The following is a 16,981-nucleotide window of genomic DNA, read 5'->3' as shown; positions in this document are numbered from 1 at the left end:
TTAGAAACTGGTAAACCTGACCTGGATTTGGAAAAGGAAATAAATAATTGATCTGATTTCCTGAATTCCTTTGTCCTGTGCAAATAAAAATGTAATTACCTATGGACACCCAGCTGATGAAACCTGTATTCTGCTGCGCTGGACTGGTTCGGAAAGAACACTGGAAGTTCTATGGACTGGTTCAAAGTGTTATGGGAAGAGACCTTGGGGACAAAGGAAGGATTAGTACGAAGAGATACTCTGTCTTTGTGAAAAATCAGATAAGGGGGGTTTACAGATAATGCTTGCAACTCTTGACACCCATCTGGCAGATGTGATAATCACCAAAAACAAAGTCTTCCAAGACAAAAATTTCAAAGGCGATGAAAGAGAAGGCTCAAAGGGTGGGTACGTCAATTTGGATAGCACAAAATTTAAATCCCATGAAGCAACAGGTTCTTGAAATGGAGGTTTTAATAAAGTGGCACCTTTGAGGAAGGTTTTGCACAGCCTGTGTGACATGAGATTAGAGTCTTGTATGCCTAGATGAAAATTAGAAATCGCTGCCAATTGAACCCTGGTAGTGGCAGCCGCAGATCCCTGTTGGAAAAGCTCAGACAGTTACTCCAAAACCACCGGAATGGAGGCAGTATAAGGGTCAACATTCTTTTTCTCAGCCCAGATAGAGAATCTCCTCCATTTGCTAGAGTATAGTCTCCTAGTGGAGGGTTTATGAGAGGCCATTAGTATATTAGTTAGTATATGAGTCACAGAGGGTGAGAAGTCGTGAAGCCTGACTAGGGATAGAACTGGAGCAGCCAAGCTGTCAAATTGAGGGTGTGTAAAGCGGGATGAAGTGAGCCTGACATGTGTCAAGAGATCTGGTACTGGGTCCAGAATCCAAAGATCGTCTAGGAGAAGAGGCCCAAGAAAAGGGAACTATACCTGATGAAGCCAGTAAGGAGAAATGAGGATCGGTTTGCTTCCCAGTCGTTTCATTTCTGAATAACCTTTGGTATGAGAGGAATGGGAGGAAAAGCATAAAGGAGACTCAAGGGCCAGTCGTGAACAAGAGCGTCTCTGGGTGACTACCCCGGAGGGGGGATGAGGGAGAAATAGCTGCTGAATTTGGAATTGATCAGGCTGGCAAAGTGATCGCAGCAAGGCTGTCCCTATCTGCAGAAAATCTGCTCTGCTATTTCCTGTTTCAGAGACCACTCATGAGGCATCAAGATTGCCCGGCTGAGCTTGACATCTATCACGTTGGTTGTCCCTGGAATGTGCGTTGCCACCAGAAAACGCTGGGAAGATATCGCCCATTTCCAAACTCAAATGGTCTCTCGACAGAGTGCCTATGATCCGATTCCGCCCTGCTTGTTGATATACCCTACTACTGACTTGTCTGATTGTATCGCAATTGTCCCCAGAGGCAGAAGGTCGTGAAGTGTTTGCAACGCCAGGAGCACTGCCCTCATCTCTAGAACGTTGATATGCAGATGAGCCTCGTGATCTTGCCATGTGCCTTGAACAGTCCTGCCTAGATAATGCCCCCCCACCCTATCTGTGAGGCATCCATGGTCACAGTGGCAACGGGTTGGCGAGAAACAAATGAAGTGCCTGTGGTTAACTGATTGGGTAGAGTCCACCAAATGAGGTCCTTCTTGCAAGAGTCTGTCAGCAGTATGTGATGAGATAATGGTAGGTGCTGAAAGGACCATTGGGATGACAGCAGCCACTGAAGAATCCTCATGTGTAGTCTGGCTAGCGGTACTAGTAAAATGGTGGAAGCCATGGTTCCTAGAAGCTGCAGAATAGACTTGGCCTTGACCTTTCGTAAGGGAAGAAGATGTTGAATTTGAAGAACCAGATTCTGTGCTCATTCTACAGGAAGACAAGCCAACATGTTTACTGTGTCTGACTCTGTGCCTATAAAATTCACAGATTGAGAGGGCATTAAGGCAGATTTTTCCCAGTTTATAGAAATCCCCAACTGGGCACAAAGTTGTATGGTAGCGTCCCTGGTCTGAAGAAGTAGATGCCTGGTGGGGGCGGTCAAGAGCCAGTCATCCAGATACAGAAACACCTGGAATCCTCAATGTCTCAGGTGAGCTGTCACTACTACCATACACTTGGTGAACACCCTGGGGGCTGTGGTGAGACCAAAGGGCAGAGCACGAAACTGGTAATGACTGACTCCCAGCCGGAAGCGTAAATGACTCCTCGACGCCCTGTCCATTTTTATGTGGTAGTAAGCGTCTTGGAGATCTATTGAGCACATCCAATTTTCTTTCCCTAATAACAGGAGTATAGACCCAGACTAATCTTACCACCACTTTCTCTGTAGCCTTCCCACATTACCATTTGCAACTGGATTCCTACTCTCTCCATGCCTCATACAGTAGTCTCACCTTTACTTTTTTTTTAGTATTTTTAACAGTTGCACTCACATACTCTTTTTCTAATTGTGTACTTGCTTAGCAAGCAGCAGTAATCTGTTTAGCACATAAAAACATCCATATAAACTTTATTTTTACTTCCTACTACATGCTTCCCTTAAGTTGCTATGCTGCTATAGGATAAATGGTATATCTCTGCTAAATACTGCTCCTTGAGCTTCTACATTTATTTGTGTTTTTTTTCTTCACCTCTCTTTCTTATTGTGTGCCACTTTAAAATAGTTTGTTGCTCTATCTGATGTCCTTCAAGGATGCATCTGCAGTCCTTACAAATGGGTTGTCCTGTCGTCAGGCAGCCCTTCGGTCGGCCGGATTCCAAAGTCTGGGTCTGGCCTCGGCTGATGTCGCACTTCACCCGACGTCATAGCTGCATTTATTCGGGTATAAAGGTATCAGCCGACGCCATCTTCTTCAGTCTTTCTTGCTGCGTGGCGCCCGAAGCAGAAGCTGTTCGCAAGTGCCGGTCGGTCAGAACCAGAGATTACTACTACCGAAGACTTCTAAAAAGCTAAGTACCCCGTTGGGGACTCTTTCTTGCCTCAGTCGATGTCAGAAAAAGTGAATAACTGTTTAACGTGTGGGAAACAAATACCTCATAAAGATTTCCACTGCATCGCTTACCTTGTTTAGGCCCAGACCACGACGTAGCAGCTTGTCTAGCCTGTGCTTCTTTCAACCGACGGACGCTTAGACGTCGGTTGGAATTTGCTGAGGAGTTTTTCGGCTCCGCTTTTGCTTACATTATGCCGTCGGATACTCCGACTACGCAAATATCTAAAAAGCGCAAGGAAAAGGACCGACACTCGCGGTCCGCGGTTTCGGCCGAAACCGCGGTTAAGCCAACTGCAAATGTCTCGGTTTCGGCTGAAACCGAGTCTATGGTTCTTCCTTCGGCCGAAAGCTTACCTCCTGCCGAGGCCTCATCCAGCATGGTAGAATCTGCTACTGAAATCCCACCCGCTCTTGCAGGTTCTCAGGATTTATCTGATACTATCCCTTTGGATATTTCTACCCCTGCACGTGGAGCTGCTAGGCCACCTGCAACCATGTCGATTAAGGCCTTTGCCAGTGCTAAAGCAGCAAAATCAACTAAAACTGTGCATGCTAAGACCCCCTCTCACAGGCCTAGCTCTAGTTCACAAATGCTTAGTCTAGCAGAGGATCTCATTTCTTTGATCCGGGGATCCCAACCTCACCCAGACAGGGCCTCTCACCCACCTCCAGAGAAGAGGCCTAGAGTAGAGCCTCCTGAGCCAGTTTCTACAGATGACTCCTCTGATGAATCAGATAATTCTAACCCTCCAGAGGGCCCTTTTTCTCCATATGAAGACTCTGATGCTGAAGAGTCCATTCCTTCTGCCTCTCCGCCTGAGGAATTTTCTTTTGGGGAAACCTTGCATGCTATGAGGGAACAATTTCAATGGCAGGGCCAGGATTTTTCAGACTCTAGGAAAAGGCTTAGAACCTTTCTGCATTTGCCACAGCATAGGCCTTTAGCCATTCCTCCAGTACTTACTGTTGTGGATGATGCATTTAATGATGCTTGTACTGCTCCTGATTCTTCCTCCGCCCCTGCTAAGCCCGATAGGTACTACAGGGTTCCGGACACACATTATCATTTGTATAAGGCTCCATTTGCAGATCCCGAAACTATCTCCCAGGGACCTAAGGCTGTAGCAGCTACCTCAGCCAAAAACCCCCTCCCCTCTGAAAGGGAATCTAGGGCCTTAGAGAGATGGGGTAAAAAAGTTTACACTTCTGCTACTCTTTCAGCTAGGGCCTTGAACTGTCAATTCCACATGATTCAGTATCAAGAATTTATGTTAGACCAGTTAACTAAAAAGCTGTCCTTGGATGAACCATTAGACAAAAAATCTGTTCAGGAAATGGTACATAACATTCAGCAGGTCAGTAATTATTCCTTAAAATGCGGCTATGATGCACTGGAGGCTTCCTTTAGATCAGCCATGACTGGTACAGTGATCAGAAGACATGCATGGTTAAAAGAGCAGTCATTGCCAGACCATGTTAAATCAAAGCTCCTAGATGCTCCCATGGATAAGCTCAATTTGTTTGGCTCCCCTGAAGAGCAGGTGCTGAAGAAGGTGGAGGAGAAAGCGAAATCTGTCCAGACAGTCAAGGATTTCTTGCAGGTCCAACCTCCAAGGTTTAGCAGGAATGGCCTTCCAAGAATTGGTCCTTTCCAGACACCTCCAGAGCTCAGAGAGGCAGGAATAGGTGCTCAAGAGGCAGGGGTCAATCCAGAGGTGCCTACAGGGGACGCCAGTGGCAGGCTAACAACCAGCGAGGTACAGCCACAGATCCAGCCACCACCACTACAACAGGACAATCACAGTGACTTGGCTCTGGCATCGCCTACCAGGGAACAACTAGAAGCACCCTTAGGCGGGAAGCTAGCCTTATTTACAGTAAATTGGCATTACATCACAAGAGACAAATGGATTTTACAGACAATACACCAAGGTTACAGGTTTCACTTCCATACTCTACCAAGGAAGAGAGAAATGCCAAACCTACCTCCAAATCAAAAGGCAGAAGCTCTAAAACAAATAACTCACTTACTAAGGATGAGAGCTGTAAAAAAGGTACCATCTATGGAACAAGGGCAAGGATTTTACTCCAGACTCTTCCTGGTACCAAGAAAAGAAAACCAATGGAGACCTATTCTCGACCTGTCCGCTTTAAACACATACCTCATTGTCCCAAAATTCAAAATGCTGACCCTACAGCAACTTCTTCCCATGTTGGGCAAGGAGTCTTGGCTGGTAACTCTAGATCTCAAGGAGGCATACCTGCACGTCCCCATACGACCAAATTGCAGAAGATACCTCAGATTTCTTGCAGGATCAGAGCATTATCAATTCCCAGCATTGCCCTTTGGCTTATCTACTGCGCCCAGAGTGTTCACGAAATGCCTGGCATCAGTAATTGCTCATTGCAGGCTTCAGGGAATTCAAATCTACCCTTACCTGTATGACTGCCTGCTACAAGCGGACAACAAAAACAAGTTAACAAAAGACTTGAAAAGGGTCATTCATCTACTGCAAGCCCTGGGATACACAGTCAGTATAAAAAAGTCAAGGCTGATACCATCCCAAAGGATAACCTTCTTGGGTGCAGAGCTGGACACATCAAAACAAATGGCATTCCTAACAGTAGAAAAACAGGAGCAACTCCCTCTCTACTTCATGGCATTAACAAAGCAGAACCAGCTAACAGCAAGAAAAGTCCTGCAAGCCCTGGGTTACATGGCATCCTGCATAATATTGATTCCACATGCCAGACTACATATGAGAAAGTTACAGTGGTACCTAAGGAATTTATGGTCTCAGCACAAGCACAACCTAGAAACTCAAATTCCAATAATTCCATGCCTGAAGCAGGAATTCCAATGGTGGGCTCAGGCCTGTCAATCAAACAAAGGACTGCCCTTCCACAGCACTCAACCAAGCCAGACCATCACAACGGACGCCTCAGACCTCGGTTGGGGGGCGCACATGCTGGACAAGTGCATACAAGGCTTATGGACTCAAGACCAGCTGCACCTACACATAAATCAAAAGGAAATGCTGGCAGTAAAACTGGCAATTCAGACATTCAGACCATTTCTTCGACAGGGTCATCTGTTGATAAGGACGGACAACACCACAGTTATGTGGTACATCAACAAACAGGGAGGCACACATTCATACCCTCTATGCCGGATGGCAATGGACCTCTGGAATGTGGCCCTGAGTTTCAACATTCAGTTACAAGCAATTTTTGTGCCAGGAAAAGAAAATATACTAGCAGACATCCTAAGCAGAACTACCACGGATGCCCACGAATGGATGCTGCATCCGGACATCTTCAAAACCATTACAGGGAAATGGGGACTACCAGAAATAGACTTATTTGCATCCCCACACAATCACCAACTGAAGAAATTCTGCACGAGGACGTACCACCCGCTTGCTTGGAAAGTGGACTCCCTATCTTTCAGTTGGAAAAACCTGACAGCATATGCATTCCCACCTCTTCCTTTGATGCACAAGGTGCTATTGAAGATCAAAGAAGACCATCCAAGGATCATCCTGATAGCTCCAGACTGGCCAAGGCAACATTGGTACCCATTACTGAGGAGTATGTCTTGGGAACAAATATGGCCTCTGCCCCTAGTTCCCTTACTGATAACACAGAACAACTTCAAAACCCTGCATCCAAACCTGAAAACACTGCAGCTGACTGCCTGGAACATTGCATAAGACCAAATAATCCAGTTTTATCTCAAAGGGTTAAAGACATTATCTTGGAGGCTCGCAGACCCTCAACAAAAAAAAATTATTCAGCAAAATGGAAAAGGTATCTCATTTGGAGTACTACAAAAGGAGAAAATGTGTCACTGGTAAACATAGCTAACATCCTGGAATACTTGGCAGAGCTCTTCCACAATGGCCTGTCCTATTCTTCCATTAAGATTCATGCATCAGCTATTTCAGCAGAATACAACTTGGATCCTCCAGTCTTCTCTCATTCTCTGCTCAGGCAGTTTCTGAGAGGAATTAAAAATGTAAAACCACCTAGAAAGCCACCATTGCCAGCATGGGACTTGAACTTTGTGCTAGAAAAGTTGACACTCCCTCCTTTCGAGCCAGCAGCAACAGCAGAATTACAGTACTTATCATGGAAAACTGCTTTCCTGCTTGCAATCACTTCAGCAAGAAGGGTTTCTGAACTACAGGCATTAATGGCAGTACAACCCTTCCTGATCTTCCATCAAGATAGAGTGTCCATGAGAACTAATCCTACTTTTATGCCAAAGGTGGTCTCCAGGGTATCTTTAAACCAGGCTATCCACCTACCTACATTCTTCCCCAACCCACAGAACAGGGGAGAAAGACTGTTGCATACCTTGGATGTGCATAGACAATTACGTTACTACCTGGACAGAACCAAGAGCAATAGAAAATCTGACCAGCTACTGGTAGCATATGCAACAGGAATGGAAGGAAAAGCAATTTCAAAACAGACAATCTCTAAGAGGATAGGAAATTGCATTAGATTTTGTTACTCTTACCATGGGAAGAAAACTCCAGAAAACATCAGACCTCACTCTACAAGGGCTACAGCCACTACCACAGCTTTTTTACGAGGAGTGGCTACCAAAGACATTTTAGAGGCTGCTACTTGGAGCTCCGTGCATACATTTGCCAAGCATTATAATTTACCCTTGTACTCCAGATCCCGAGCAGGTTTTGCCACTGCTGTTTTGCAAGGGATCTTAACTACACCATAATCTTATTACTCCTCCTCCCCCAGTTTGGCTATGGTATTCTACCCATTTGTAAGGACTGCAGATGCATCCTTGAAGGACATAGTACAGTTTTGTACCTACCATAAATGTAGATGTCCGATAGGCATGCATCTGCAGTCAGGATTACCCACCCTCCTTCCCCTCTGAGGTACTCCTAGGGTATTTACCCATCTTCTAGCTAGCTGGGGGAATCTATTATGGTGTATTTGTTTGTATATATGTATATACATGTTTATTTTTATTTGCTCTCTATTATTTGGAAACTTTTGCAATTATCCAAATTTAGCCTTCCTAGAGGGCACCTGGCATCTGGGGCAAGAAACACTGAGGAAGATGGCATCGGCTGATACCTTTATACCCGAATAACTGCAGCTATGACGTCGGGTGAAGTGCGACATCAGCCGAGGCCAGACCCAGACTTTGGAATCCGGCCGACTGAAGGGCTGCCTGACGACAGGACAACCCATTTGTAAGGACTGCAGATGCATGCCTATCGGACATCTACATTTATGGTAGGTACAAAACTGTACTTTTCTTATCCTCTGCTCCTTTAATAATAATATTTGTCTATATAAAATGTGTATTCTTCAGCTCAAAATAGTACTGTATCTTAAGTTGTTACAGAATTATTTATCTGTGCCTGAAGTTGTAAATTTTGCTTATGTGGAGCTTTTCTCCCCGGGCCTCTACTGAAAATGGACATATATCCAGTTAGACTAGCCCGGTCAACAAATGTAAAATAAAAAATAAATAAATAGACTGCGGTGTCACCATCTGGAACTTGTCCTTCTTCACTGATTTGTTCAGTCTGCTGAGGTCCAGTCCCCTGTATGTTTTGGCACTAAAAAGAATCTGGAGTAAATTCCGGATCCGATTTGGTATGCTGGGATGGTTTGGATGACTCTTTTTGTTAGCAACTTGTTGATCTCCACAGTTGCCTGATCCCTGTGATTGGGTGGAACATCCGGGATCCTCTTGGGAACATAAGGTGGAAGAGAAAAGGGTATGACATAACCTCTGATAATAATTCTTTGTACCCATTTGTCTTGAGTGATATTTAGCCAGGCTTCTGGATACAAATAAATGTGACCCCCGACCGGCTCCAGAGAAGCACAGTCAGGCCCCACATCGGGAGCGCTGGTAAGGCCGCCCCCGAAACGAATCGTGGCCTCCTTGGTTTTGTGGTCTGCCCCTGCCTCTAGGGCGATGTCTACCATTTTTTCCTCCTCCTCTGCCTCTGAAGGAGGAGTCACTCTGTGCATCTTGGAAAAACCTCTGGGACTTCTTGACCCACATTATACCACCCCTCTGACCCTTAGGGTATGGTCTAGAGGGGAGAGTAAAACGTACTCCCACAGCAGAGAGTGTTTTCCCTTCTTGCTCGCACTGGGTGAGTGTGTCCTTTACCTTGTGTCCAAACAATGAGGAACCGTCGAAGGGGGCATTGGTAAAGGTAAACTTGAACGGTTCCGCAAAATTACACAAACGCATCCAGGAATGACGTCGTAAGGAAATTCCTGAACTCGCTGCTCTACTCGCTCCATCGGCTGCATACAAAATATGCCTCATGGATGAGTTGACAATAAAGTTCAAGGTGGACAACTGGGCAGACACCTTTTTAGGGACTCCTTCAGTACATGTACCTTGTAGAGAATCTCCTAACTCCTTAAGGAGATCTCTCGGAAGCCTTGTGAAGTGTTTAAGGTGGTTCAGCGATCTAAGAGTAAATGCCGCTGAAGAGAAGATGCGCTTCCCGTATCTGTCCATCGTTCGAGACTCCTTATTCGGTGGATGAACAGAAGAAGAAGTCTCCGCTAGCTCTTTCTTAGTGGCTACCGCCACCACCATGGCATCTACGGGAACACCTTTAGATAAAAATTCCTTTTCTCTGGGTGCAGAAAGAAACTTATATGGTCTCCTGGGGACTGGCTCCACGGCATCAGGAGTATCCCACACCTTCCGAATAACTAGCTCCATCAGTTCGTCAAAAGGTGGAGACACCCAAGAGGCTGAAGGTTGAGACCCGAAAGCCTTCAGGAACACTGACTCCTCATCAGAAGGGGTGACAGTGGGCCAGCCGCACCTCTGCTTAAGGATTTACAGGATGTCTACGAAGGAGATATCATCAGAGGATGACTTGGGGGACCCTTTTGACTCCTCGAGGTCAGTGTCGGAGGTCAGAGACATCCTGGGAGTCTACATTGCTTCCTCTTACATGTTCTCTTCTGTGGGGGTTCCTCCGAAGGATATTCCGGGGAGGTCTTGGAAGAGTGTGGGCCACCAGCCGGTGGCTCCTGAGGCTGTGGGTCTCTGCTGTCCAAGGAGGGAGTAGGAGCTGAGACAGAAGTAGGTGTCCTTGGGAGAAGAGTGTCGGTACCCCTGGTAGGAGCTGACGATCGGGACAGCGCACTCCTCATCATCTCGAATGCCGACCTCTCCAGCTCCAAAAACCTCCTCGGCTCCAAAGAGGCCGAGGATGCCATTGGCTCCGAGATAGACGTAAGATCCGAACTCACCCTCGCCGACGTGCCAAGAGGGAGGCTCGGAAACAAAGAGGTTCGGTTCCTGGCATCCCTGTCGGGGCCAACCGGGTTGCTTCGGCTCCTAGACACCACGGACGGCACCAAGAGTATTAGAGCAGGACTCTGTTCTGAAACAACCACAGGGGGGAGCTGGAACCGATGGTTCCACTAGCGGTACCAAACACTCCGGCTCCAAAATGCCAGCATGGCTCAGAGGAGGAATTACCAAAGGGGGCATAACGGACTCAAGTGACTCCGGAACTGACTGAGTCGGAACCAACAACAATTTCGGTAAGGCAGACGACTTCAAAATTCTCAGCACTACCCTCTCCACATCTTCTTCTGATAAACTCCTGGAAGACCTGGAGGACAGAGTAGGAGAACGGGATCTCTGCAGTATTGGTGATTTCAATGTAGGGGAAACCGGTAATGGTTCCAAAGACCGGATCTGTTGAATACTCTCAGCGGTTGGCTCCGAGCTACTTGGCGCTGACCCTGTAATCACAGCAGTACAACTCTCAATCGGCTCTGAACTCTGTGGAGCTGAAGAGACAGTAAATTTGTCAGGTTTAGTAATTTTAAGAGGAGGCTCCAAGACATCAGCCGGTGCCATAAGGGCCTCTTAGAGGACTTAGGCTTTTCCTTTTTAGATCCCTGAGATCTGGCAGAGGAGGAAGAGCTAGCCAGATCTTCCTCAAAAGAAGGTTTTAGGAGACTTTTTAGAATAAGCTTATTTTTCCTTTCTTGCAACACTCTAGCACTAAAAGAGTGCCAAAATAAGCAAGTTTCCTGTAAGTGGATGGCCTCAAGACAGTAAACTCAGTTACTGTGGCCATCCATTATAGACATCTTCTGTGAGCATTTTATGCATTTTTTGAAGCCAGATGGCTTATGGTTCTTGCTTTCCTTAGACATTCTCACAGAAGCTGAATTCACACACACACACCGAACAAGAAAGGGAGGACTAGGTCCTCTAACTTAAATGGGTCTAGCCCTACAGGAACAGTAAATATACACCATAAGGACTAGATCCTCTAACTTAAACGGGCCTAGCCCGGGCAGGAAGAAAGAGGGAAAACTAGGTCTTCTAACTAAAACAGACCTGGGGGGACAGAAAATGTCTGAAAGAGCCGCATACACTCAACAGGAATAAAGTCACAAATGTAGAAATTACTACACAAAATAAACAGAACCTCGTTCTGTTTGCAACACTAAATATATTAGCAAGCGGAAATCTGCAAAAAGTTATGACCTATAACCATTTAACAACACACACAGCTTAACTGAGCACAAAAGGCGCCTACAATTACTAAAAACTAATTATGAACAAGTATATTAAACGAGCAAAAACTGGCACACACGATACAAAGTACTAAACGGCCAAAAGGCCAACTGTACTTAAAGAAATTGCACACAAACGGTGCACTAGTAAACACTAACTATTCTAACTGCAACTACACTATACTATATATAACTATAACTATACAATGTTATATTAAGTAGGAAATACATCCCGGGGATCACTTCTGTGTCTCTGCTCGTCAGTGGCACAGGAAAATAACTTTCTTGGGTGGCGTAAGCCAGGGAACCTTGTTGGCTAGGCTTGCATAGGCCCTTGGGCCGATAGCCTAGTACCTACCTATGAACCTATAAGGTAAAACAGAAAAATTATCCAAAAATTTTTAATAAATTTGAAGTCTTAGCCAGAGCCCTTTCAAAGAGAAGCACATCCGAACTCGTCGACGTGGCAAAACAAGATCTGGGGATTATACTGGTGCACCTTGGGATACCTACTTAGCCACAAGCCAACTAGATGTCTTCCAGCTTATAAATGGGCCGTGTCTGTACCGAGGATCGGCTCCGATCTCATATGTAAGAATGAAGGTGAGATAGGACTACAGAACATCAATATTTATAAACCTGTAAATAGTCCCAAAGTGGTATTAAAATGTAGGAAATGCCAAACCATGATGAAATAAACATGTTTTTTGAATCTGTGGGTGTGGTTCTCCTTTAATGGAGTCTCTCTCTCTCTCTCTCTGTCTCTCTGCTGAGGCTCCAGTCAGGGAAACATCTCTGTATAGGACACTAACATAACATTAGAAACACTTGGTCTTCCTCCTTTTGAGCATGCGGCTTCAGCATACCTGATAGTTATTTTTTTATAGTTGTGGTTTCTACCAAGAGGATTTCTGTGTTACAGGGACCTACTATATCTCCCTATCTTACTTTCCATAAAGAAAGAATCCTTAAGGAAAATTCTTCCCTTTCAGAAAAGGGTGTTGCTGAATCCAACATCAACCAGTCTGTATATTGGTCGGTGTTCACACTGAAAACGGAAATTCAAAGATTTGTGTGTTTGGTAAGTGAGGTGGGGTGGGTCTCTGTGTTAGGGGATAGATTTTCTGGTGTGTGTGTGTGTGTGTGTGTGTGTGTGTGTGTGTGTGTGTGTGTGTGTGTGTGTGTGTGTGTGTGTGTGTGTGTGTGTGTGTGTATGTTTGCGTGTGTGTGTCTGTGCACGGGTTAGGGTTATAGTAAGGGCCAGGTAGGAGGATACCTGTGTGTGTGTGTGTGTGTGTGTGTGTGTGTGTGTGTGTGTGTGTGTGTGTGTGTGATTATTTTACTCTGTGTCACTGAGTTTGTTGACGGCAATTTGTTTTGACACAGTGTTAAATGTTTTTGAATGTGTAAGTGAATGTTTGCTGTTTAGGTTTAGAGTAAAGGGATAGATGTAGTGCTGTGCTTGTTTGATGGTGTGCACATGTTCAAGCATCTTGTGCACTACTGTTAGGGAAGGGGGGTTCATAAATTAATGCCTAGGTGTAGGGGCAGTATCAGGGTTAGGGCTAGCATGCAGAAGTATGGTGGGTTGGTGGGGCAAAGGCCATCTGGCTTCTGTATTCATGCCTGCTAACCCTAACCTTGCTCATACCTCTAACTCTAACCCTATAGATGAACTTACAAAAACTCCTGCTTAACTTTATCACTATTCAGACTAATTTGGTCTGACAATTCTGTTAAAACTTGGGTTTAGCAATCAAAAAGGGAGACTTAAAAACACTTGATTTTCAAAGTTTTTTTTTAGTTTGTATAAGTTTACTTTCAAACTGCTGGCATCAATGTGTCTTTCATCAATGTTTATGCAGTTTGAAGTGTTGTACACTCATACCACTTGTATGCAGCTACAAGCTCATCCTTCAATACTCTCACAAAGTGCTGCAAGCTTGTCAGAATGTCTAGGTCCAGGTGGTTCTTCAGAGCCACAGTAATTAAGGTGGATGTTCCATAAGGTGGACACCCTGGAAGGTAAGCTGGGGACTCTCGGCAATGAGTTTCTGTAGACATTACCTCTTCAGTATTGGGTACACATGTTATGAGTTCTTACCATTGTTTTAGATCTGTCAGAAGAGGGACTGTCTGAAGGAATCATCCTTCCGTCTATATTCCCTGTCTTATGCTGTGTAGTTTCATATATACATTGAAATGTTCCACTTGGTTCGGAAGTACAATGGGGACAGGAGGGAAGGGGGTGGTGGAACTGGCAGCCTGGGAAAGTAGTGGTGGTATGATACCAAGGGCAGCGGTCCTGTGTGGTTGCTTCAGGCAGACCTTTTCCCAGAAATCTAACATTATGGTAAATGCCAATAACTTTCACATCTTTGAGGAGATTGGAGCTGGAAGTAAATGTGCAGTTTCCTTGACCCATGTAAGTTCAGTTTTATTTTTGATCTACAGGATGCCCTTTCTCCCACCAATAACTAGTATCACCTAATAATGCAAGAAATTGATGAATGTGTTTAAATGTGTGTAGATAGATGATTGTTCTTTTCTTAACATTTTAATTTATATACTGTGTTCACATATATTACAGATATAAAAATATATCAAATAATCAATAAATGTTTTCTGTCTTGCTCTTTTTTTTTTTTTTTTTTTAAACAATAGGTGATGTCTTGAGTCTTGGGGACAGACAGCTAACTGTCATGCATATGCCTGGCCATTCAAGAGGAAGCATCTGTTTACTTGATCGGGATAAAAAAATACTGTTCAGTGGGGATACGGTGTATGATGGATCAATGATTGATTGGCTTCCATATAGCAACATTGGGGACTATGTAGGGACATGTGAGCGCCTTATAGAATTAGTGGATCGTGGCCTTGTGGAGAAGGTGCTTCCTGGGCACTTTAGCACATTTGGAGCAGAAAGGCTGTACAGGTTGGCGTCCAATTACATTTCCAATTCTGGGGTTTGCCACAGAATGTCTACATGTGCTATAAGGTCCTTTGCCAGTTTAGTTCTTCATGCCACAAATTCTAGGGGTACCACGTCCTGATATCCGTTTCCTGATACTGTCAATCATCTTGATCTCAATCAACAGCATTGATTTTGCTTGTAAAAATGTACGTGTTTACAGAGTACCGCTGTGCTGGCGCATATATTGATGGTGTGTGTGTCTGTGGAAGCAAGCTTTTCCATTGTGTTATGGAAGAAATAATCGTACAACAAATGAACTGTTGTATTCTTACGTATATTCAATATGTATACCCATTGCCTTCTCATTGATAACATTAAAACATAGTTAACTTGGCTTGGCAGAGGAAATGAAGATCTCTTCCACAACCATTGTTTATTCATAGTAACAATGTAGCTTGTTTTTGCTATTGTTATGCTTCGTAGCAATGAACTAGAAGGTAAGTCACAGTGACTAAGACTTGGTTTAGAACAGTGTAAATGAGGGTTGCCATTTTAATGGTTACTTACTGTAAGATGAAATTCTAGTGTGAGCAAACCTAGTGAGGCAAGGTATGGAACCAAAAATTACATTTTTAATCAATAAAAAATTGCACTATTAAAATGATGTTATTTCAGAATTAAAATGTCCACAAACAAAACTCTGTTAAAAGTAGTAAAAAAAAATATAGATACTCCATTGGCAAAGTTATGAACATACTTGGGTAAGGCGGTTGCTTATGTGGCCTTTTAAGTGTTTGGGAAAGAGTTACATATTTTGAAAAACAGTAAGACTTCTCCAGTCCTTGTACATTGAAATTGTGCTTTAGCCAAGTTATCTGAAAAAGAAGCCTAAGGGATGTATATTGACAAATGTCCAGTCTAATGCACTATACTACTAGTAAGGATAATTTGGGTACTTGAAGTCAGAGGTAAAGTACGTTAGTAAGAGTCACAGACAGTGAATAATTTCAGTTATGAATTGTCTTAGAGAACATACCCACTGGACTGCTGCTTTTATTGTAGTATTCCATATTTGCAGTAAAATGTTGGGAGATTTAACAACATAGTATTCACACACTGTCTTTGCTGCAGCATAAACCCTAACAGAAAGTCAGAATGGATTTATTTCAAATTCCAACATGGAGGGGGGCATGTTAAGAAATGTGAGTAACATGTACACCTAACATCATATAAAATGAGTAACCGTGCTGCGGTGCTTCTGAAGTGGAGCTGGGTAAATCACAATCCAGGTTTCGGATGAAGCAGCTGCTTTGTAGTTTCAAAAAGCAGGTTAGTGGTAAAGAGTGCAGTAAAAGGAATAAAGTTATTTTGCCTCTCCTTCTAATGTATCTTTTTTTCATATTTAGTCCTAATTTTTGAGTGCTTGTAAGAACTCTGGCATGATGGTGGGATCATTAAAACTGACATGTGCATGGAGAGTGGGGCACCCTTACCCAGTGCACATTGTCATTGTATCTCTTTTCTGAAGAATGTACTTATTATTGTAAACTTGGTTGTACACAAACTTTAAGTTGCTGTTTTCACATTTCTTGAAGGATGAGATATACAGTTGTTCTATCCATTAACTGAATTCAGTTGTATACTATAGTAAAAATTATTGCATATGTTTAGATGAAAATTGCATTCTGATTTAATTTGTATTTACAGTTTGGCCTTGCTGCTGTTAAGATATAATACTAGCTACTGTTTAAAAGATGTACTGTATAAGCTCCTGAAATATATCAGAAATTATATGGAACTTTTACCGCTATCAGTTATGATAAAAACTTATGTTTGCCATTATTGTTTAAAGAAAATATGAATGTGCACTGTATTTATATTAAAGTATTTTAAAGGATTGTAAAATATTGCACTGTAAACAAATAGCTGATTTTTATTGTTGAAAGACTTTAGTATATTTCTAATTTATCTTTAAAGTGTATCTTGTGGTACAAAGCATTACATCTGCATTTGAATAAAAATATTTAGCCTTGTTTTCATGTTTGAATTTAAGTTAAGGGATTAAAAACTTCGTCAAAGTACTGAAGTAGAATTTTATAAGGCCGGCTATGCATGAGTGGTTGAAGTGCTTTGAAGGCATGGCCTTTTAGTTTCATTTCTGTTTACTTTGTAGACTGCCCTCACACCTTTATAAAAATGTTAACACAGATGTCTTTCCATTTGCTGTGGTTTTGAAATGCATTTTCTTTGTTTTAAAGCTCATGAACCGAGTTCTACAGGGCACAGTGGTTGATATTTCTTCAAGATGCTGTGGGTGCCAAACATTCACAACTTGCTTTCTTAGGCATTATGGCTATTTCCCAGTATGTTTTTATCAGTGTCTGTTGACTGTAGCTCAAAGACTCCTAGATTTGTTAAGTTTGCAGTCTGTGGGCCTTCAAGAATCTTAAATGTATATAAAGATTGTTTGCCCCTTCAGCTCTGCACCACTAAATGGTATATCATCTACAAATTT

The 16,981-nt window shown here is 43.5% G+C and overlaps 1 protein-coding gene across 1 annotated transcript in view; it reads left to right on the top strand.

Annotated features, from left to right (window-relative positions):
• MBLAC2 (metallo-beta-lactamase domain containing 2) overlaps positions 1 to 16,501 on the top strand; it is a 244,475-nt gene extending 227,974 nt beyond the window's left edge. The window contains exon 2 of the mRNA XM_044064178.1: positions 14,217 to 16,501. Coding sequence (XP_043920113.1) covers positions 14,217 to 14,605 — 389 coding nt within the window. The 3' untranslated portion in view covers positions 14,606 to 16,501. The remainder of the gene's footprint in view (positions 1 to 14,216) is intronic.
• Positions 16,502 to 16,981: the final 480 nt, after the last annotated feature.

Source organism: Protopterus annectens, chromosome 2.part2 (genome assembly GCF_019279795.1).
Source record: "Protopterus annectens isolate FY-2018-M chromosome 2.part2, PAN1.0, whole genome shotgun sequence".
Lineage (NCBI taxonomy): Eukaryota > Metazoa > Chordata > Ceratodontiformes > Protopteridae > Protopterus > Protopterus annectens.
Note: the sequence above shows the minus strand (reverse complement) of the source record. Positions and strands in the feature narration are given on the sequence as shown.